The sequence below is a fragment of the Sparassis crispa genome (assembly GCF_003851025.1).
Source record: "Sparassis crispa DNA, contig_000000F, whole genome shotgun sequence".
Lineage (NCBI taxonomy): Eukaryota > Fungi > Basidiomycota > Agaricomycetes > Polyporales > Sparassidaceae > Sparassis > Sparassis crispa.
Window position 1 is genome coordinate 2,253,676 of NW_020939747.1, and position 18,939 is coordinate 2,272,614.

General features: G+C 52.3%; 10 protein-coding genes across 10 annotated transcripts; 6 read left to right on the forward strand and 4 right to left on the reverse strand.

Moving 5' to 3' along the window:
- Positions 1–250: 250 nt before the first annotated feature.
- Positions 251–2,415, reverse strand: SCP_0108010 (Fumarate hydratase, mitochondrial; the record flags this gene model as incomplete). Its single annotated transcript, XM_027753031.1, has 13 exons — positions 251–390; positions 447–569; positions 620–683; positions 739–1,017; positions 1,068–1,157; positions 1,213–1,344; positions 1,399–1,540; positions 1,598–1,701; positions 1,756–1,842; positions 1,897–2,053; positions 2,110–2,195; positions 2,254–2,310; positions 2,383–2,415. The coding sequence occupies 13 exons, from the start codon at positions 2,413–2,415 to the stop codon at positions 251–253; spliced, it is 1,494 nt and encodes a 497-aa protein (XP_027608832.1).
- Positions 2,416–2,846: 431 nt separating this feature from the next.
- On the forward strand, positions 2,847–3,934 carry SCP_0108020 (peroxisomal biogenesis factor 11; the record flags this gene model as incomplete). The annotated part of the gene is made up of 7 exons (XM_027753032.1): positions 2,847–2,933; positions 2,992–3,112; positions 3,174–3,328; positions 3,393–3,509; positions 3,561–3,661; positions 3,712–3,822; positions 3,877–3,934. The coding sequence occupies 7 exons, from the start codon at positions 2,847–2,849 to the stop codon at positions 3,932–3,934; spliced, it is 750 nt and encodes a 249-aa protein (XP_027608833.1).
- Positions 3,935–4,062: 128 nt separating this feature from the next.
- SCP_0108030 (COX assembly mitochondrial protein) lies at positions 4,063–4,539 on the reverse strand (the record flags this gene model as incomplete). Its single annotated transcript, XM_027753033.1, has 4 exons — positions 4,063–4,097; positions 4,166–4,233; positions 4,310–4,400; positions 4,452–4,539. 4 exons carry the CDS (start codon positions 4,537–4,539, stop codon positions 4,063–4,065), a joined length of 282 nt encoding a protein of 93 aa, XP_027608834.1.
- Positions 4,540–4,722: 183 nt separating this feature from the next.
- On the forward strand, positions 4,723–6,229 carry SCP_0108040 (Lipoyl synthase, mitochondrial; the record flags this gene model as incomplete). The annotated part of the gene is made up of 7 exons (XM_027753034.1): positions 4,723–4,919; positions 4,974–5,169; positions 5,225–5,381; positions 5,433–5,490; positions 5,553–5,824; positions 5,880–6,062; positions 6,120–6,229. 7 exons carry the CDS (start codon positions 4,723–4,725, stop codon positions 6,227–6,229), a joined length of 1,173 nt encoding a protein of 390 aa, XP_027608835.1.
- A 423-nt stretch (positions 6,230–6,652) lies between these two features.
- Positions 6,653–7,029, forward strand: SCP_0108050 (40S ribosomal protein S28-B; the record flags this gene model as incomplete). The annotated part of the gene is made up of 4 exons (XM_027753035.1): positions 6,653–6,655; positions 6,709–6,753; positions 6,808–6,956; positions 7,017–7,029. The coding sequence occupies 4 exons, from the start codon at positions 6,653–6,655 to the stop codon at positions 7,027–7,029; spliced, it is 210 nt and encodes a 69-aa protein (XP_027608836.1).
- A 550-nt stretch (positions 7,030–7,579) lies between these two features.
- On the forward strand, positions 7,580–8,672 carry SCP_0108060 (Galactinol synthase 1; the record flags this gene model as incomplete). The annotated part of the gene is made up of 4 exons (XM_027753036.1): positions 7,580–7,842; positions 7,903–7,927; positions 7,987–8,129; positions 8,183–8,672. The coding sequence occupies 4 exons, from the start codon at positions 7,580–7,582 to the stop codon at positions 8,670–8,672; spliced, it is 921 nt and encodes a 306-aa protein (XP_027608837.1).
- A 194-nt stretch (positions 8,673–8,866) lies between these two features.
- SCP_0108070 (tRNA N6-adenosine threonylcarbamoyltransferase) lies at positions 8,867–10,331 on the reverse strand (the record flags this gene model as incomplete). The annotated part of the gene is made up of 8 exons (XM_027753037.1): positions 8,867–8,906; positions 8,960–9,058; positions 9,111–9,186; positions 9,246–9,511; positions 9,566–9,785; positions 9,836–9,937; positions 9,987–10,241; positions 10,289–10,331. 8 exons carry the CDS (start codon positions 10,329–10,331, stop codon positions 8,867–8,869), a joined length of 1,101 nt encoding a protein of 366 aa, XP_027608838.1.
- Positions 10,332–10,489: 158 nt separating this feature from the next.
- SCP_0108080 (Saccharopine dehydrogenase [NAD(+), L-lysine-forming]) lies at positions 10,490–11,749 on the forward strand (the record flags this gene model as incomplete). The annotated part of the gene is made up of 4 exons (XM_027753038.1): positions 10,490–10,647; positions 10,694–11,170; positions 11,223–11,492; positions 11,548–11,749. The coding sequence occupies 4 exons, from the start codon at positions 10,490–10,492 to the stop codon at positions 11,747–11,749; spliced, it is 1,107 nt and encodes a 368-aa protein (XP_027608839.1).
- Positions 11,750–12,459: 710 nt separating this feature from the next.
- Positions 12,460–13,731, forward strand: SCP_0108090 (predicted protein; the record flags this gene model as incomplete). The annotated part of the gene is made up of 2 exons (XM_027753039.1): positions 12,460–12,808; positions 12,869–13,731. The coding sequence occupies 2 exons, from the start codon at positions 12,460–12,462 to the stop codon at positions 13,729–13,731; spliced, it is 1,212 nt and encodes a 403-aa protein (XP_027608840.1).
- An 879-nt stretch (positions 13,732–14,610) lies between these two features.
- SCP_0108100 (Ino eighty subunit 1) lies at positions 14,611–16,640 on the reverse strand (the record flags this gene model as incomplete). The annotated part of the gene is made up of 10 exons (XM_027753040.1): positions 14,611–14,759; positions 14,844–14,924; positions 14,982–15,029; positions 15,089–15,241; positions 15,309–15,693; positions 15,751–15,822; positions 15,874–16,049; positions 16,111–16,418; positions 16,472–16,541; positions 16,592–16,640. The coding sequence occupies 10 exons, from the start codon at positions 16,638–16,640 to the stop codon at positions 14,611–14,613; spliced, it is 1,491 nt and encodes a 496-aa protein (XP_027608841.1).
- Between the last annotated feature and the right edge of the window lie 2,299 nt (positions 16,641–18,939).

Below are 18,939 nucleotides of genomic sequence, written 5' to 3' on the forward strand. Positions count from 1 at the left end.
ACTCCCGCCGCTCAACCGCATTCTCTTGTTTTTGCAAAGATACGCCGTGCACTGCTTGTATCCTATTGCTTGGCCATCATGCAAGCGGACAAGCAATCTGAGCCACGGAGACCGTCTTTGGCCTGACGCCTCGTCTGATTTTTCAGCCGCCTCGCCATTTATCATCCGTCTTTCGTCACGTTTTACACCCTCCGTCTGACTGTTGCAACGCAAAATATGGCAGTCTATGTACATCTTAGGTAACAGCCTCCTATGCATCGTCAGGCCCCAACATCAGTTCTGGTCGAACCTTGTCGTCGAACTCCTCCGGCGTCAGGAAGCCTAAAGCCACGGTCGCCTCCTTCAGCGTGGTTCCCTCCTTGTGCGCCTTCTTAGCACACTTGGCAACGTCTATAATAAACACGCCATCAGATCCCAGTAGCACATGATGGCTCAACGATACACACTATCATAGCCTAGGTGGCCGTTCAGGATAGTAGCCAACATAAGCGACTCGTGCAGGAGTGTGTTGATCCGCTTCTCGTTAGCTTGAATTCCGACCACGCAGTTCTTTGTGAATGACCGCGAACCTACGTCGCGAGGTTAGCGAGGGACTTTTTGACCCAAAGGAATGCCGTACCATCAGCCAAAAGACGGATGCTCTGCAGCACGTTTTTGATGATAACCGGCTTGAAGACGTTCAGCTGCAATGGGCGTAATTAATATGCTGTAAAACCACTGCAGAGCTATCTAACTCACCTCGAATTGCCCTTGTGCACCCGCCACACTGACTGTAGTCTGGTTGCCAATGACTTGTGCAGCAACCATGGTCAGTGCCTCACACTGTGTGGGGTTGACCTTGCCAGGCATGATACTGCTGCCAGGCTCGTTTTCCGGTAGACTCAGTTCACCGAATCCGCAGCGAGGACCAGATCCAAGGTACCGGATGTCGTTGGCGATCTTCATGAGTGAGACCGCAACAACGTTGAGGGCACCATGAGCCTCTACTAGCGCGTCATGAGCTGCCAGTGCTTCGAACTGCTGCGAGGTGAGCAGGGCGGGATAACATCGGTCTAGGGTGAGCTTGCCTTATTTGGTGCGGTCTTGAATTCAAGACCTGTGATCTGCGAAATGGCCGCTGCAACCTTTACATCGAAGCCTTTCTTCGTATTCAGGCCCTGTGCTATGTCTGTGAGCGAAGCGTCATACGTCGCACATTTATCCACAACTCACAGTTCCCACCGCTGTGCCTCCCTGTGCCAGGAGGCTTAAGCGCGGGAGAACGGCCTTGACCCGCTCAATTCCATTAGTCACCTGCTGGACGTAACCACTGAATTCTTGGCCCAGTGTCAGAGGAGTCGCATCCTATTAATCCGGAGATGAGATTTTCTCCAGAGATAGAAAAGGGTGCTATTTTACCTGCAAGTGTGTGCGTCCGATCTTGATGATGTGCGCGAAAGCCTCCGACTTCACAGCTAGGACATTCCTCAGTTCAGTGAGAGCTGGGATCAGGGAGTGGTGAAGCTCGGTTACGGCTGCTATGTGCATAGCTGTAGGGAAGCTGCAAAAAGAGTTAGCCCCCAACAAGTCGTAACTGTCGTCGAACAGAATGGCGTACCTGTCATTGCTGCTCTGGCTCATATTGACATGGTCATTGGGATGTACGGGCTTCTTTGAGCCCAGCTCGCCACCGAGCGCCTCAATCGCGCGATTAGATATGACCTGGAGAGAATAATGTTCACGCATGCTTCAATCAGACTTGCAACACGGACGTGCCTCGTTAACGTTCATGTTGCTCTGCGTACCACTTCCGGTCTGGAAAACAACCAGGGGGAAGTGGTCAATGAGCTCTCCGGAGATGACCTAAATACAACGAGGCATCAGCGTGCAAATTACAAACAATTCGAGTCAACTGACATCGTCTGCAGCGTTCTGGATAGCATCACCGATCTTGGGATCGAGACCGTACGTAGTGTTGACCATAGCCGAAGCCTTCTTGAGGACACCGAATGCCTTAATGAGGGGAGGGGGGAGACGCTCGGTGGGACCGCCAATGTCAAAGTTTTGCAACGATCTTCATACCAAGAGTCAGCATTCGAGATCGTGTAGCGCGATCGGATGAATGCACACCTCTGCGTTTGCGCTCCCCAGTACCTGTCTGCTGGCACCTGGAGCTCGCCGAACGTGTCACGCTCTACGCGGTATTTCTGCCCGGACTAACGAACGCGATTTAGTCAAACCCGGCCGTGGTGCGTACATCCTCCATGCACTTACCATGATGATTAAGGAGGAGGAGAAGTGTCTAGGAGCGGATGCTCGGCGCGTGTCCAACTGAATCGGGGTTGTCCAGTGACATCACATGCCGTAAATAGTTTGAATCTCTCTCGAATTCCTGCGACTCACGATCTTTGCGCGAGCGAGACGGAGACTGGCCATGTTCGCAGAACAGCGGAGGAGGGTGTCCTTACTTTTGGAGAGGTGTAAAAGACAGTTCTCAGCGCGAACGCTGAGAGCCTATGCGAATGTCTCCGAGCCAATTCCGAGTGCAGGCCGACTTACTCCGCGACTTCGGTATGTACGCGGTTCACGCTGACCGTGGTATCCGGCTTTGTTTCCTCGACATACCCGAGTTTTCGCATCTCCAGCTTCTGTCGAAGGTTGCATCGCATTCCCTGCTGCTCCAAGTGCACCGACTACTTCACGCGTTTTCGATCGCAAGGTTCTAATGCCACGTCACGCGGAAAGCGTTTCGCGATTTTCACGTGATGTGCCGGCTTCTCCACATTCCCTTGGTCTTTCATCTGAATTGAGTGCGAGTACTTGAAGGCCACTGGCCACTGTCTTCCCCTTCCCTCCTCACTCAGAAAATGTCGAGCGTCGCCAACCAAGTCGTTCTTCACCCGCTGGCGTCCCAATCGCTCAAGCTGCTGAGCACGACGCTGGGGAGGGACAAGGCGAGTCGCGATATCCCGTCTGAGCTCGCCCTGCACTGACTCCCAGTCACTCTTCCAGCTGTATCGCGCTGTGCAGTACTTCTCTCGCTTCTTTGCGTGGTTATTGCTCTCGCGTGGCGATAAATTAAACGCCGCTCGCTGGAATGCGTTGAAGGCACACCTCACGCTGGGCAGGAAGCGTAAGTCCGTGTGCACCTTCATCGCACCTGTCCATCACTGCTGACGCTGTCTTGATGTCAGTCATGCGGCTCGGAAAGCCCTTGGAGCATCTCCAGGCTGCATTGCGTGCTCTGCATTCGCCAATTCACTCGTCGACAGAGCTAGGCGAACAGCTTACTACCATCGCGAGGCAATTGTCGTACTTCGGCTACCTCATGTACGATAGCTTCGTCTGGGTTCGCGTCTTCCTTCCGGCTAGTCCTATAGACGTGTGACGTTGACTGAGATGGTGCTTGCCAGGCTAACGCCGTCAAGTTCTTCAACCTGAAGCCATCTACAGGGGAGAACGTGTCGAGGCTCTCCAACCGGTTCTGGTTCGCTGGCATTCTCTTCAGCATCACGAACGGTCTCCTTAAGGCGAGATATCTTATTGTTACCTTACCTGATAAGTTGTTAAATGCATTACAGGCTGGTAGACTAGCAAGTGAGGTACAGAGGCTACAGGGCATGACAGTAGGTGAGAAAGGTGTCGAAGTTGATCGCGACCTGAAGCTTGCTGCTCTGCGAACGTTTGTATTCCATTGGTCTGTGTGTTTTACGCTTCTTAACTATTTCTCAGTGCACGCGAAGCCACTCGGCACCAATTCATCATCGATATTCTCGATGTGTGGATCCCTGCCACCAACCTCGGTTTCGTCAACTTCAATGACGGCGTGCTTGGAATCTTTGGGTAAGTCACCTCACTCTCCACATGTGGTCTAATTCTGACGACACCCTGGTGCAGTTTGGTCACGTCACTCATGGCACTCAATCAGCAGTGGGCGGCTGCCGGGCGTAAGTAAGTGATAATGAGTAGGTGTACTGAATTAGTTACTCGAAACGGTGGCGTCACATCTTCTACTGTAGTCCATCATTGCTCCCTGCGGAAAATATGCGTGGATTCCCCGGACGTCTTGTAGCATAATCTACCTCAAAGGAGGTAGGCCGTCGGCGGTACGATCAAACCTGATAAGAAGACCCACGCTGTAAGCAATACAATTGTGCTGTCCCGAGTCATGAATCAGGCGTCTCGCCAGCGTGTTGTTCGTTCCGCAACCGTAGATATTCAGCACGAACTGCTGCCATAGGTTCTGGTCCTGTACTGTAGTCGCAGCCACCGTATAAGTGAAACCGTACGAAACGGTGAAAATGTACCGAAGGATGCACAGAAAACGTACTATTGTATCATGCACTCCTGCACCGCCTTGTATTGTTCCCTGCAGTTCCAGGCTACGGTGAAGGTATGCCCAGTCGCGCAGTCGGCGAATGCTGGAGACGCGCCATGAGTATTGGACATGAGAATGAGTAGACAAACCGCACCTTTCACCACAGGATCACATTCCTTCAATGCGCGATTTTTAGCAGTCTTAAGGAGGGTCTCCTCCTCGCGACGCGAAAGGGTATTCATGGCAGTGAGCGTAAAGAAAAGATGGAACAAGCCTACGACTGGCCGAGCCTGGTCGACTTCCTTCCTTCCAAATTGGGTCTGCCGCTGCAGCTGAGAAATCTCCTCGTAAGACCGTCACTTCGTCCTCCTCAAGCACTCCCATCTGTAACTGTCCTGGGAGGTCCTACTAGTGTGCCAGCGAAGATGGTCCGAACAGTCTACGCAGCCAGCTCTCTCCTGCGCGCAGCGCGCATCCCGCGACCGTCCATCCACACCCGCGCGCTCGCTACCGCGTCCTCATCCAAGCCCGACTTCCGCCAGGCGGTCGCCGACGGGCCCACGCTAGATGATTTCATCGCTGACAACGTCCCTGATAGAGTGGTGCTCGGGAACACCAGCGCGTGAGCATTAGCGTCTCGCATATATCCCCACGCGCTCATGGGAGACTGGCACAGTCGACGCTTGCCGTCCTACCTTAAGACATCGATACCGAAGGGCGCATCCTTCGCTAAGATAAAGAGTGACTTACGGGGATTGAATCTGCATACTGTCTGTGAGGAGGCGCGATGCCCGAACATCGGCGATTGCTGGGGCGGGAAGGAAGGCGTGACCCCGGAGGAGGGGCGCAGCGCCGCAACAGCGACTATCATGGTGCGCTCTGACCACTGATTTCCCATTCCCCCTTTGACAGTAGTTTGGGATATAGTTGATGGGAGACACATGTACCAGAGGGTGCAGGTTCTGCTCGGTGAAGACATCACGGACACCCCCGCCTCTTGATCCTCACGAGCCGGAGCACACAGCTGAGGCGATCAGCCGTTGGGGGCTCGGCTACATTGTGCTCACAAGTGTAGACCGAGATGGTACGCAGTCGTCCGCTTTCTCGTTAGCGCTATGCTGACTGTGTCTTCAAGACCTTGCTGACGGCGGTGCGCATCACTTCGCGGAGACGATCCGGAAAATCAAACAGAAGTGTGTACATGTGCTGTCCCTTAACGTGTGATAGCTCCTCCGTCTGACATTCGTTTCTCCAGAGCACCGCAAATACTTGTCGAAGCACTCACAGGTGACTTCGCAGGCTCCCTACCACTTGTCTCGCTCGTCGCAAAATCCGGCCTAGATGTCTACGCGCATAACATAGAGACAGTAGAAGCACTTACGCCCTTCGTGCGTGACCGTCGGGCAAAGTTCAGGCAAAGCTTGAGCGTGTTAGAGCACGCCAAGAAAGAGGGGGTACGCATCACAAAGACGAGCATCATGCTTGGAGTGGGCGAGAATGAAGATCAGGTAATGGATGCGCTACGGGGTGCGTGCTCTTTCCCCAAGCCGTCTGTGTTGTTGACGTATCCGGTTGTGTGCAGAGCTACGCAAGGTAGACGTGGACGTCGTTACATTTGGGCAGTACATGCGGCCTACAAAGCGACACATGAAAGTCGACCGCTACGTCGAGCCTGCAGAATTTGAGCGGTGGAAACAGGTAGCAGAAGACATGGGCTTCCTGTACGTCGCGAGTGGTCCGCTTGTTCGCAGCAGCTACAAGGCAAGTCTCCACCTCAGCTGCTTTGGCCATATTAATTCCAATACGTTTGTTCTACAGGCAGGAGAGTTCTATATCGAGAACGTACTGAGAGGAAAGGCCGCCGAGAAAAAGGTAAAGAAACTTATCGCGGATTCAGACGTAGAGGGTTTCGGCGCGCGGACGAGTGCTTAGCACTGTCACGGTCGCTTGATAACACGCGCTATGTAGTTTATTCACCTTGATATGTAATATGTAGAAGTTCAACCGCTCTGCGCTGTTTCCGTAAGTTCCAGTGGTACGTGACAATATCCGTGCCCGTTCGAAAGAAATGTGGAGAAACTATGTACGACACATGTTGATCAACCGCCGTAATTAAGACTATACGGAGCAGATCTCAGAAAGTAAGAAAAACCTAAGATATGTCGCATGCGACAACGCAACTTATCATCATCGCTAGTGGGTCTTGAAGTTGGTGGTCGGCGAGCGGTATCAGCCACCGGACTTTCCCGTACATCTAACAACCGCAACTCAAGTGCTGAACCTTATTTTTCCGTCCAGTACACCAACCCAAAACATTTCGCCAGTTCGACCTCGGCGCATCCTCCACCCTCGAAAATGGTGAGTCTCACTCGTGTCTACATCGTCCGCCGCAATCTCAATGAATATATCAGGATACATCAGCAAAAGTGCCAGTCAAGCTCGCTACCGTCGTCAAGGTCTATTTCAGCCACCGATTTTTGTGCTCTATTGTCTAACAGTTTATGTTATAGGTCCTTGGTCGGACTGGCTCCCGTGGAGGTGTCACACAGGTCCGCGTAGAGTTCATGGACGATCCCACCCGAACAATCATCCGGAATGTGAAGGGACCCGTACGGGAGAAGGATATTCTGGCACTTCTGGAGAGTGAGCGTGAGGCGCGGTACGTGAACATAGTGCTCGGTATCCTTTCATTTAACTGATGCGGACTGCGTGCAATCAGGCGTCTCCGCTGAGGGGCTTCATCTACCTACGCTGCTTTCGGATCGTTGCATTATTTTCATCTGTATGACCATGCAAAATGCTATGTGCATGAAACGCGCATGCATTCATCTGTGAGCTTCGCATGGCAAGCGGTGCGCGAGCATTAACAGTCGCACCAATGAAGTACTGCGAATGTGGTTCCGCGAATACAGCGTCGGAGTGCTCGAAATTCTGCGCAGAGCGGTTCCGGGCCGGCGATGAGATAAAATATAGTTACGCCAATATCCATGGGAGGATGTGAGTTGGAAGAAACTTTCACTTCCGCAGTGTTTACAACATGCTGTGCACTTGTTGTGCCCGCGGACGGGCGGCTACGACGCGGAGCAATCATCCCAGTTGTGACTGCCTGACTAAAACGCCCGAGTTCTGTCCGAAACTGTTCAACGTTCAGTACTCAGTGCTCGTTGACATCTGTCCTTCGGCGCCTTCGTTATAAGACTACTGCACCAACAAGCGCGTAATTTTTCTCTACCGCTGTCCTGAATCCCAAAACAGCCGTTCGGCCCTTCTGCGTCACGTACGATGGTGCAGAAAGCATACGCTACCCTGCTCACCAACCCAACTTATTTGGCTGGTGCCCTCGTATTGCACCATTGCCTGGTTTCTGTTGGTTCAAAGTACCCGCTAGTTGTCATGGTCACACCGAGTTTCCCCCAAGAAGCCAGAGAGGTCATCAGGAAGAGAGGAATTATGCTGAGAGACATAGATCACCTGAACCCTGAAAAAGACGTGCATCACCTCTCAGACCACGACGCACGGTTCTCCGATACGTGGACCAAACTGAGGTATGCGGTTCAGACTTTTTGGAGTTTGCACGAGGTCTGACCTTCCGAGACTTCGTCCAGATGTTTTGAGCTTGAGGAATACGACGTGAAAGCCATTTTTTCATAAGGTGGTCCTGTCTCTGACCGAAGGGAAAAAACTGGCAGCGCCTTGTGATGCTCGATTCTGACATGATAATTATGCGGAATATGGACGAGCTCATGGACCTCGAGCTTCCTCGTGACTGGATCGCCGCGGCGCATGTATGCGCCTGTAACCCGCGCAAGTTGCCACACTACCCTGCTGACTGGTAAGGGGCGGCAATTGTCTTTCGAGTATTCTTTTGCTGACACGGCATCTCAGGGTTCCAGCGAACTGCGCCCACACCTCCATGGTGCACCCAGAAGCGCTCTCCTCGCCGCCCACCATCACAGAGTCGAGTCCCCGCCCGTACACACAGCTGAACTCTGGTACAGTCGTTCTCCACCCGTCCCACGAGCTCTCCGAAGGCCTCAAACACTTCCTCTCCACGTCACCGCTCGTGCCGACGTTTTCCTTCCCCGACCAGGACCTCCTCTCCGCTTTCTTCAAAGGTAAATGGAAACCGCTGCCATGGTGCTACAACGCCCTCAAGCCGCTCCGACTGATCCACAAGCCGATGTGGCGAGACGAAGAGGTACGGTGTCTGCATTACATCCTAAAGGACAAGCCATGGCACCAGCCACCCGGTACTGGGGGAGAGTTCGAGGAGGTCAACAAGTGGTGGTGGGATCGCTACGAGAGAGTGGCTGCAGAGCTGAGATCGTCAGATGCGGAAGGCTGGGAGCTGGTCTCTTCCATGCTGAGAAATTAATCGGTCATATACACGTCGACTGCAGTATCTATATTAATATTGTTATGTCGTAGAAGCGCCAGATCCGCTGCCCGATTTTATCTGTTACCCGACCAGACCATCCGGAAGTCAACAAATCAGATTTGCAAAAGAAAAAAACATACCGGAAAGTACAGGAGCTCAAAGTACATAGTAACATTACTAGGCACTTCAATCTATGCTCTCCACGCGACATGTACTTCATCCGTTCTGAATCTGCAAAATTTTCGTCGTCAGGCATATTTCAACGACTCCGACGAAATGCTCACCGTTGTGTACAAGTACTCTTCGTCAGTGGGGTCTGGAAGCCCATGCGATAACTCAACAGGCCCGCCTGAGCAATCATGATGCCATTATCGATACAAAACCTTCCATGAAGGTCAGCAAAATTAACAGAAGATTTTTTCGCGGACGACTAACCGTTCATCAGTCGCGAAAACCTGTCCTCCGCGTTCCTTAGCCATTGTTCCCATCATTCCTTGTAGATGTTCGTTACCTGCACGAAGATCAACTCAATGGCTAACTTTGCAAGGCGGTGAACTGGAGGAAACTCACAACCAACGCCCCCTACGATCAGTACCTCCTTGCTCCCAATATGCGCCATCGCACGTTCCGTGATCTCTACGAGCATCGCGTACACTACCTCCTGCAGCGAGAAGCACAAATCCTGCGGTGTGATGATGTCGACTTCTCCCTCGCTGAGGGGGCCGTTCTGCCTGTACCGCTTGTCCCGCGTGTAGCTTTCAACGGACGTCAAAATCCCAGACAAGCTGATATCCATGCCCTTGGTCGTGTACGGAAGGGAGAGGAGCCGCTTCCCTCTGGTTGAGACTCGATCAGCATGAACTTCTCTTGTACAGAAGAGGGTAGCGCACTTCTTCGCCTCCTGCTCGATATTGTATCCTGGGCTTGGATCGTTGCTCAGATCAATAACTCTCGCGAAGCGGTCGAGGCAGTTTCCGACGGCGATATCGAGCGTCTCGCCAAATATCCGGTAGCACTGCTGAGAGTATGCGATGACCTGCGTGTTGCCACCTGATACATACAGCACGATGGGGTTGCGCGCCCCCGTAATTTGACGGCCCATCTCGATGTCTGTATGGAGTATTTGAGCGTCCTTCCAGCTCCGTCAAAGCTGTACTTACGACCCACGCAGTGGTTCACACCCACGAGTGGCTTGTCGTATAAGAGGGACAGCGTCCGGGCAACTAGAGCGACAGATACTAATGGTGCGCCCATACCCGGTCCTTGACATAAAACATGAGCACAGATCATCGAATATGAGGACCGCTCAACCTTTCGTGTAGCAGATGCAGTCGATATCATGAAACGATATCTCTGCCTTGTTGAGAGCATCGTTGATCACTGCAAGAGCCCATTCCCGATGATGTATAGCAGTGTCTCGTGGTAGAAATCCCTCGCCCGGGGGCGTTATGTAGGTATGTCTGACATTCGAGAGGACAGTGGTGGAGCCGTCTGGACCATGTCGAATGATTCCTGCACCGAGTTTATTCGCGGATCCCTCAAGACCGAGAGCAATGTAAGGCCTATCTGTGCACTGTCAGTCTAATTGGCCAGTTTTCTAGCGCATCTCGTACCCGGAACCTTGAGGGGAGAGCGTTTTCGGACGCGGCCAGGCATGATCGAGTGTGGTGAAGAGCAACTGATAAGATTGATCTATACGCAGTGCACGTGGTGACGAGCGTTAGCACATCTGGAGTCATCTCAAAGGTTTTTCAAGGCGTTGTTCCGTCCGATTTCTACTCGTCTTCTTACTTTGCTCCCCATCTACATTAGAAATGGCACGACAACCCCTCTGGCTACGCTGCGAAACCAAGGAATTTGAGCGGCGCGCTGCTCTGACACCAACGACCGCCAAGAAGCTCATCGATGCGGGTTTCGACATCTTAGTTGAACGCGACGAGCAGAGGATTTTCGACGACACAGAATATGAAGCGTGCGTTTACTCTCTTTCCATTATGCATTTCTGACACATAAATTAGTGTGGGATGTACCCTCGTCGCGAATAACTCGTGGCCAGTCGCCCCGGTCAACATCCCCATCATCGGCCTCAAGGAGCTTACCGTCTCCGACGCGCCGCTTCCCAACACCCACATCCAGTTCGCCCACTGCTATAAGTACCAGGCGGGTTGGTCGACCGTGCTGGGGCGCTTCAACCGAGGCGGGGGCAAGTTGTACGATCTCGAGTTCCTCGCAGATGCAAACGGTCGTCGCGTCGCAGCGTTCGGATACCATGCTGGATTCGCTGGAGCTGCTGCAGGTGCCTTGGCGCACGCAGCGCAGAAGAACGGTCAGACGTTGGGTCTTCTGGAGCCGTTCCAGAACGAAGACGCGATGGTCAATGCCGTGAAGGAGAAGCTCGGAGGAAGTGGGAAGGGGTTGAGGGCACTTGTAATCGGCGCTCTGGGTAGGTGTGGGCGCGGCGCTGTCGACCTATTCAGGAAGATCGGGCTTGAAGGGTGCGTACCCGATAGGCCATTGCCTATATTTTGATGACTGAGTGACTTCCAGGGACGACATCCTCAAGTGGGATCTGGCCGAGACGGCCAAGGGCGGTCCCTTCCAGGAGATATTGGACGTCGATATCTTCGTCAACTGCATCTATCTCAGCTCCCCCATCCCCCACTTCCTCACGCACGAGCAAATTCGGAACGCTGGGAAGAGCAGGCGTCTGTCTGTTGTGGTCGACGTTAGCTGTGACACGACAAATCCCCACAACCCGATTCCTATTTACAATATCAACACAACCTTCGCCGAGCCTACTGTCCCCGCCGAGGTTGGGTGAGTCGTTAATTGAAATGTCAGTGTTGTGGATGGCTACTCACTTCATTGACAGCCCCGGTAATCCTCCCCTCTCGGTGATATCGATCGACCACCTTCCGACGTTACTACCGCGGGAGGCGTCAGAGCAATTCAGCTTAGACCTGTTGCCGTCGCTGCTAGAGTTCCCCAACAGGAACACGGCACCTGTGTGGGCCAATGCGGAGAAGTTGTTCCGGGAAAGGCTTGCAGAGGCCATCGAGGAGGAAAATCTTTGATCATAGACGAGAGCAAGACGAGAGGCAGAAAATGATAGCGTCATGTGATGATGCTCGCAGTTGTAGAATGGTTGTAAGCTTGATTTTGTGCGAATACAAGGTGCGTCTGGTCTTGGTACGGATAACGTTGTACCAAGGCTTCGCGCCATACATTTATAGCAGGCCCTTGTCAAGGGGAATGATCCAGACAAGAAGGTCCATATACACGTATTTTCAGGCAAGATGACACGTACAAGAAATCAAAGTCAAGGATACTGATACATATTGGCTGATTGATGTGTTGTTACGTCGCTTGTTGCGGGTGCCCTTGTATGTTTGGGTTTCAGTGTGGAGCGGGAGGAGTTGCGGAGATGTTTCTACAGAACGACATGGCAGAGCTAGTGGACGTCGCACGAAAGACGAGTGTATGTTGGAATCGAGACGAGGTTAGGAGAAAGGTGGTGGTTGCAACACAGGGCACGGGTGGCGGTGAGACACGCGTCACGGTGATGGTGGTGACCTGCCGCTGTCCACGGTGGGATAACTCTTGATCTGCCTCTCCATCTCATCTGCCGTCGGTCTCCTGCCTTTTCTCCTTCTTTCCTTAGTACTTTACTCTTCTCTTGGGCTTTTTTGCGCGAACTCCCTCTCCGCAATCGCTCCGGTGCTGGTCACCGTCTCCTCTAATCACCTCATTTCACTTCTCCCTAGTTCCTGTAATTGTCTTAGCCATGCCTCTCTCCATTTCTCCTGTCCCTGAAATATCCATCTCGCTTGCCTCCCCCGAGGAATGTCGCTCAGAGCCGTTTTCTCCGTTCTCTCCCAAAGGCCAGTGCTTTCCTCACGAAGAGGATGACTCCAGCTTCCGGGCTACCTTACTATCCCCACCGCCTCTATTCTCGCCACGACAGTTATCCCCCCTTCGCCCTGCAGATTCTCCTGTCAAGGGCCAGGGTTTGGAGAGGGATCGCTTTGAGGCGATGATGAGGGCTTCCAGAGAACGCAACATTGCTATCGGAAGCAAGAGGGATGTCGATCTCCGCAAAGAGATTGCCATCAAGGTGCACAAGAGCAAGCAGGGTATGGTTTCGCCCTTCCGTAACTTACTCAGGGTACATTAGTAACATACTTATCCGCTAGCTGAACGCCGTGCTCTGTTCCTCTCGAAGGTGCAGGCCCCGCCCTCGCCGACGGCTACTCTGACACCCAAGACTCCTCCGGAGTCCCCGGCTATCTTCCACTATAGCCTGCCCTCTCCAGGTTTAACGTCCCCAGGCGAAGTCTTCGAGATGTTAGCGCTCGAAGAAACCATGGAGCGTAAGCCTTGGGTCGAGCAGGTTGACTTCCGTATTCACGGACACCCCGTCTCAACGCCGTCGCTCAGATCAGCGCCATTGCTGCGTACAAAGAAGCAGCTTCCATCGCTTGATCAGATCACCGCGCGCCTGGCTTCGCAGGGCAATTTCGCCGCACCCGCAGCAGGCTTGCAGTCCGCGCGGTTGCCTGCATTTTTACAGTCAGCTAGGCGCATCCCTGCAGCGCAGTTGCGCGATGATGCAAACATTTCCCTGTCGAAGTCTCGGCCGACTCCTCCCCCTGGTGTGGGCCGTCTGCAATTCCCGGTCAGGTCGTTGCCAGACCTTCCGAAAATAGTAATTCGCGAACCCGCCCTATATCTTCCCCCTACATCCCCCACCCTTGCACCGGCACCAAAGCTTCAGATCGTCACCACTGTGGTCCCGCGCACGTCCTCCGTCTCCCCCAGCCAGTTCACCGAGTCCAATCTCCAGGCGTGGGAGGAGAGTTCCCGCCAGAACACTGCCCGTAACATGTTGACGCGGCTGCGGCGCCGTACGATGCTGCCCGAGTCAACTCGCGAGACTGCGGCAGGCGAGGACGAAGAGGAGCGGAAGGTCAGGAGACGCAGCGCTCCGCCGGAGCTCCCTCGGCGAGAGCGAAAGGGATTCTCCCACCCTGTCCTCGACTTACCGGGGGCATTCTGAAATCACCTGTTTTTGGAGACACGTCGCATTTCCTCCGTTTATTTTGGCTTGCGCTTCACTCTGGACATTGGCATGGATTCTCACTACATCAAAATTCGAATTGGGTTGATTCTCTTTATATCTCATCACCTCTGCACACTCCATTTGGCCTCCGGCTGGGAACTTGCTTTCCTGGCGGTGTGTACGGCGCTTGTAATTCCTGTTCGGTGTGGCATGCGGAGCAGGAGAGCGGTTGGTCTATCCTCCCTGCTTCATGGCTGCCTCTTGTTTCGTTCGTCTGTCCAATAGGCTGTGCCTCTTGCACCGATCTTTCCTGGCGTCGGACTCCCTGCCCACATTCTTTTGACACTATATATATCTATCGCCCAGTACCACCGAATGGAAGGGCTGCGCCCCCATATCACAGACCTGTATTCTCTAGTCGTTGTGCGCTATAGAGCGATCGTCGATCGTCTAGACAAACATATATATTCGTGCCATCCGCCTACACCCTGCGTGTGAGGTTCTTCTTTTCGTAAGACCGCATTGCCGCGTTGGCGCATCTCCGGTAAATATACATACCTACCTACCTACCTGGACGTGTGTCGTCAGGATGAGTGCACTCTGGAGATCAGCATGGTTCTGGCTGCAGAACGTGTAGGCGGCGCCGACAAGAGAATTATATACCGGAGCATATATATTTCAGGCGATTAACAATACGTAACCTTTTAGCAAGACATAAATAGTGCGGAAAACTCGGAGAAGACAATCTACAGATGCGCACTGACCAGGAAAGACCGCGATATTCTAGCAAATTCCGTCAGCCCACACAAGGAGTGCGTGGCGCAGAACACTCACGAAGGAAACCACATGCCCACACGCTCACGGAAGTAATAAAGATCATCGCCACGACTGCACCTGCTGCAATCGCCCCGTGCCCGCGTCCGATGGCCCACCATCGGCGCTGCCGCCTGGAGCCGGATCGAATCCCGGGGGCGGAGGGGTGGGTTCCTTCCCTCTCAAGCGCGACAAGACGCGTAGTCTACGATCTGCAAAGAGCAGCGCCGATCATTAGTCAAAAGATTGGTGCGTTATTTTGGCAAGGTCATGACGATAAGGGGAAGTACACGTACTGTAGTCAAGTCGCACATGGTCGTCTGCTTCCTCGTCGGAATCTTCCAAGGGGTCGGTTGATGTCACGACATGCCAAGCGTCTATGAATCAGAGAGGATAAGCCGAAGTATCTTATCAAATCACAGTGGACAACCCACGTTCTAGCATCGTGCGCTCTTGAGGTTGGCCGTCACCAGGAGTAGCGTCTAATGATGGCCAGAGTGAGGCTGCTTGTTCACGTGGCAGAAGCGAACAAGAAACTCACTTCGTGACGTTGGCATACGAGGAGGCCGAGGAGTGGGCGCATGCAACGTATGGGCATGCACAGGATAATCTCGAGAGAGGGACGATCCTCGGCTGCCGTCAGATGGAGGGTGACGTTGCGCTCGGGGCCGTCGAATCGCGGCCAGGTCGTGAGCTAATGCGGACAATTGATTCTTCGGTGAGTTCTAGAACGGATATCATACTGCCGAAATGGAACTGACCTGAAAACGTCGACGTTGATGCCGTCGGGGGAGGAGGGGGGGGCAAGGGGTTATCTTTACGCCTCTTCTCCATCTCCATCTCGTCCACCAGTTCCTTCAAGAATTTGCTCCTGTGTGCACTCATCCGCTTTCCCCACTCGACCTCCTCCACGGGGTCGACATTCTCTTGTGCCATTTGCTCTCGGGTGAGGTTTTGCATGCGAGGGGCCTTGCCAGGATTCACACGGGAATAATCGTCGTCAAACGGGTTTGGCTTGCCGGGCCCTTGCAGGTAGTAGAACATCAGCCACAGGAAGGCATTGGCGCGGGAGGCAGATGACAAGTTGACGGGTAGAAAGAGGTCGAGAAACTCGATAGGTGCATCGAAATGAGCGTTCGCCACGGTCTTAGTAAAAAAACAAACATGAGTTGTAATACGCCATGGTGCCTGCAGCACACTAACCTGTGCATGGTTCGAGTTCGACAGGACAAAGATCAGATTGACCACACTGGTAGGAGGGATTTGACTAGCTCTCTTCGAAGAAGCCGTCAAAAGAGTGCAAGAAAAATGGCCGTGAGCGCTCACCGCCTTATCCAGTATCTCTGCAGGAGAAGAAGGAGGGGGGACCTTGAACTCAAACGGGAGCAACGCGGCCTTCAGACAATTTTTGATACGAGGGGCATCCTGTAAGTTACCGTCCGTCTTCTGTAGAGAAGGCACGGGATGGTAGCTTCGCAAGGCGGTCTTCATCTCCGGAAAGACTGGTTATAACCAGCATTGGGATTGAATCTGAGAGTTCAGTATTCGAAATGTGTCACGTACATGCCATGGTGGTGTTGATTCTGCCCACGTTGGTCAGCAGGGCAATTTTTGCGAACTCGATAGCAAAGGCCGGCGTTTCGACCATCTTGTCTTTAAGGACTTTTGAGCACTTGCTTGAGTTGTAAAGGGCGTTCACATAGAGGTCACAAAAATTAACAAGAGGCTGCCCGGGCGCTAAGTAGTCAACGAAGGCGACAGTGCGGTCGGCGAAGATGTAGTAGAGAAGGTCATATTGGAGGTCCTCGCGAGTGAGGGGCTCTGCGTCGCCGCGCTTGATGGGTAAGGTCTTACGACCGAGATACTGAGGACTGTCCTCGAGATGAGCAGCCATCTCGTGGGACGGTGGTCAAGGTTAACTAACTCACGGTGTGGTGACTTGTTGCGGGTTCCACTGCTGAATGGTTGGAAGTGATGGAAGACGGTCTGTTGAGCTGAATGATGCCATGAAGTGGGGAAAGAACAGGATGTACGAGGCACACACTGGAAGTCTGAGCCCCGGAGCACGAGGCCTCGGTGCGATTGTCGTCCATGCTTTATACCGCAAGAAAGAAGACAGGGATCTGGAAGTTGGCAGGTATCTCACGTGTGGACTGGACGCAGAATACTTTGTCCGGTACACATCAACTCCCTATGACAATCGATGGCGTGGAAAGAGACAAAAAATCGCAGAAAAGCGGGCGTGCTGGAAACGGTGGGAGTGCAGAATGATCGTAATTTTTATGTGGCCTTTGCCGTAGCGAGAGCCTGAAAAATGAAGGCCAAACGAAGACAAGGAGGGGCCGAGTGCATTACTACAAGCTAGTTCCGAGCCGCACTCATAATGAAGAGCTAGACTCGGGCGCAGGTAGATACCTGCAGAATTGTGACTGTGGGCCTGTGGCTGAGCGCAAAAAAGATCTCAGGCCTGATCTCCGCAGCTTCCCGGCGCCCATATCTGTACCTTCGCGGATGCAAATACGATATTTTGGCTCCCGAGCACTTCTTCCATCTCCAGCATATTCCTTGTCGAAAACTTGACCCCTCTCCGTATCTCTACGCCTTTTGGGATCAGTCTCACCACCTCTCGCCCGTTCTAGGATCAATCGCACTGTGATTTGATATGCTCGACCACCAATCCCCCTTCTGTCGATCTCTCCACACCTCCAACTTCAAGGGTCGCTTTATCCGGTCATGCATCGACTTGTTTCCTCTTTGTTTCCTCGTCTGCTGCGAGATTCCGCCGCAACCATCAGGCCCGTGACGACCTTCTTGCGGATTGCACACACTGCACCGAGCACTCAGGAGCGTCCTGCCTACTATGTTCATTCTTCCTCTCCCAGCGATCATCTGCATTATTATTGACCGCGGTATTCTCGGATATGTTCGCCGGTTGTTGATCGTCCATGATGTGCATTCTCGTACCGTCTGGCCTACTTTTGTCATCGCTCGGCCACAAGGACGTCAGGACTGAGGTTCCGCTTTGTTCATTCTTGTCCGGTGGTACGGCAATTACGTGCCTTTGCCGAGCTGGTATGGCGAGAGGTGAACAATTGTGTACAGTTTCTAGGGCTGGTTCGATTCATGCATCTCCCGGTCTTTGGTGCTGTTGAGTCTGAGCTTAACTCAAACTGACTATTGCAATTGGCATCCTGACATTGCATGATGTACGCGTTGTAACACACACGGCTCGTGAAGACAATACCTGCTATTATTGCAAGAGGTAGTGACGCCAGCCAGATCTGACACAATGCCTAAGGGGGAGGGGTGGTCATGGCAGATTCAGGCACATCTGAAAAAATGTCTGTATTCTTTGAAAAATGTGTTACTCTCCCTGATTGACACCACTGTGTGCCCAAAAAAGTCAATATCATTGTCTTTGATCTTGCTTTGAGCCAACTGAGCTGTACCGTGCCAGGTGGTACAATCTCACACACATCTTTTGGTCTTACAACATTTCTGCTCACACCAAGGAGAAGCACAGCAATATTAAAGACTTGGACAATGCACGTACATTGACACTGAACTTAGTAAGCACATACTTGGTTGCCGAGATTGAGTGAAAATGTCTATATTTGGATCACAATAATAAAGGCAACGGCCACATTCAGTATATACTTGTGTGAGGACAAAGTGTAAGCAGACACCAGGTGATACGGCAGGAACCAGTAAGGCTGGCAGTACAGTGAATGGAAAGAAAGAGAGAAAGCTGTAGTTTCACAGGCTCAGCTCATGTCTTTGTACTGAAATTTACATTAATGTCTATGGGTGGGTGGGTGATACAGTTATTGACAGCTGAGTTATACATGATCACTAAATTATACACTTTTGTCATGGGTTCAGAGGATGTTACACCTCTTCATTTCTCTAAATTTTAGTCTTATCTTGTTCAGTAGCTTCAAATGTACAAAATCTCCCCCATGGATTTTATCTGAATTGTCTGTGATGTTGCAGGAGCTTGTGTTCCTTTCCAGGGTGTAACCCTCAGCTATACACCCTTGGTTTGAGGATAGTCCCTTCAATTCTTTGTCAGTCTCCTTGAAACTGGAGAAGAGAATAGCTGATACATGTTAGAAAACTTCTGTCTACTTGGAATTTTTGTTATGAGCTGTAGCCACAGACAACATTAAAATTTTTGTTTTGGTGTACAACTCAGCAGTTGATAACTGTATCAGCCATATTCATGCTTCGTGGAAAAAATCCTAGGGGTTGACAGACGAGAATGGTGTCTTGGATAAAACACAAACCAAAACAAAATCCTCCTGAGGTCACTGGACTTGAACAAAGTCGGGAAATATTCCTCAGTGTATTCGTTGTAGTAATCGCTTGGTTACCTGGTAGTAATCAAGTGTG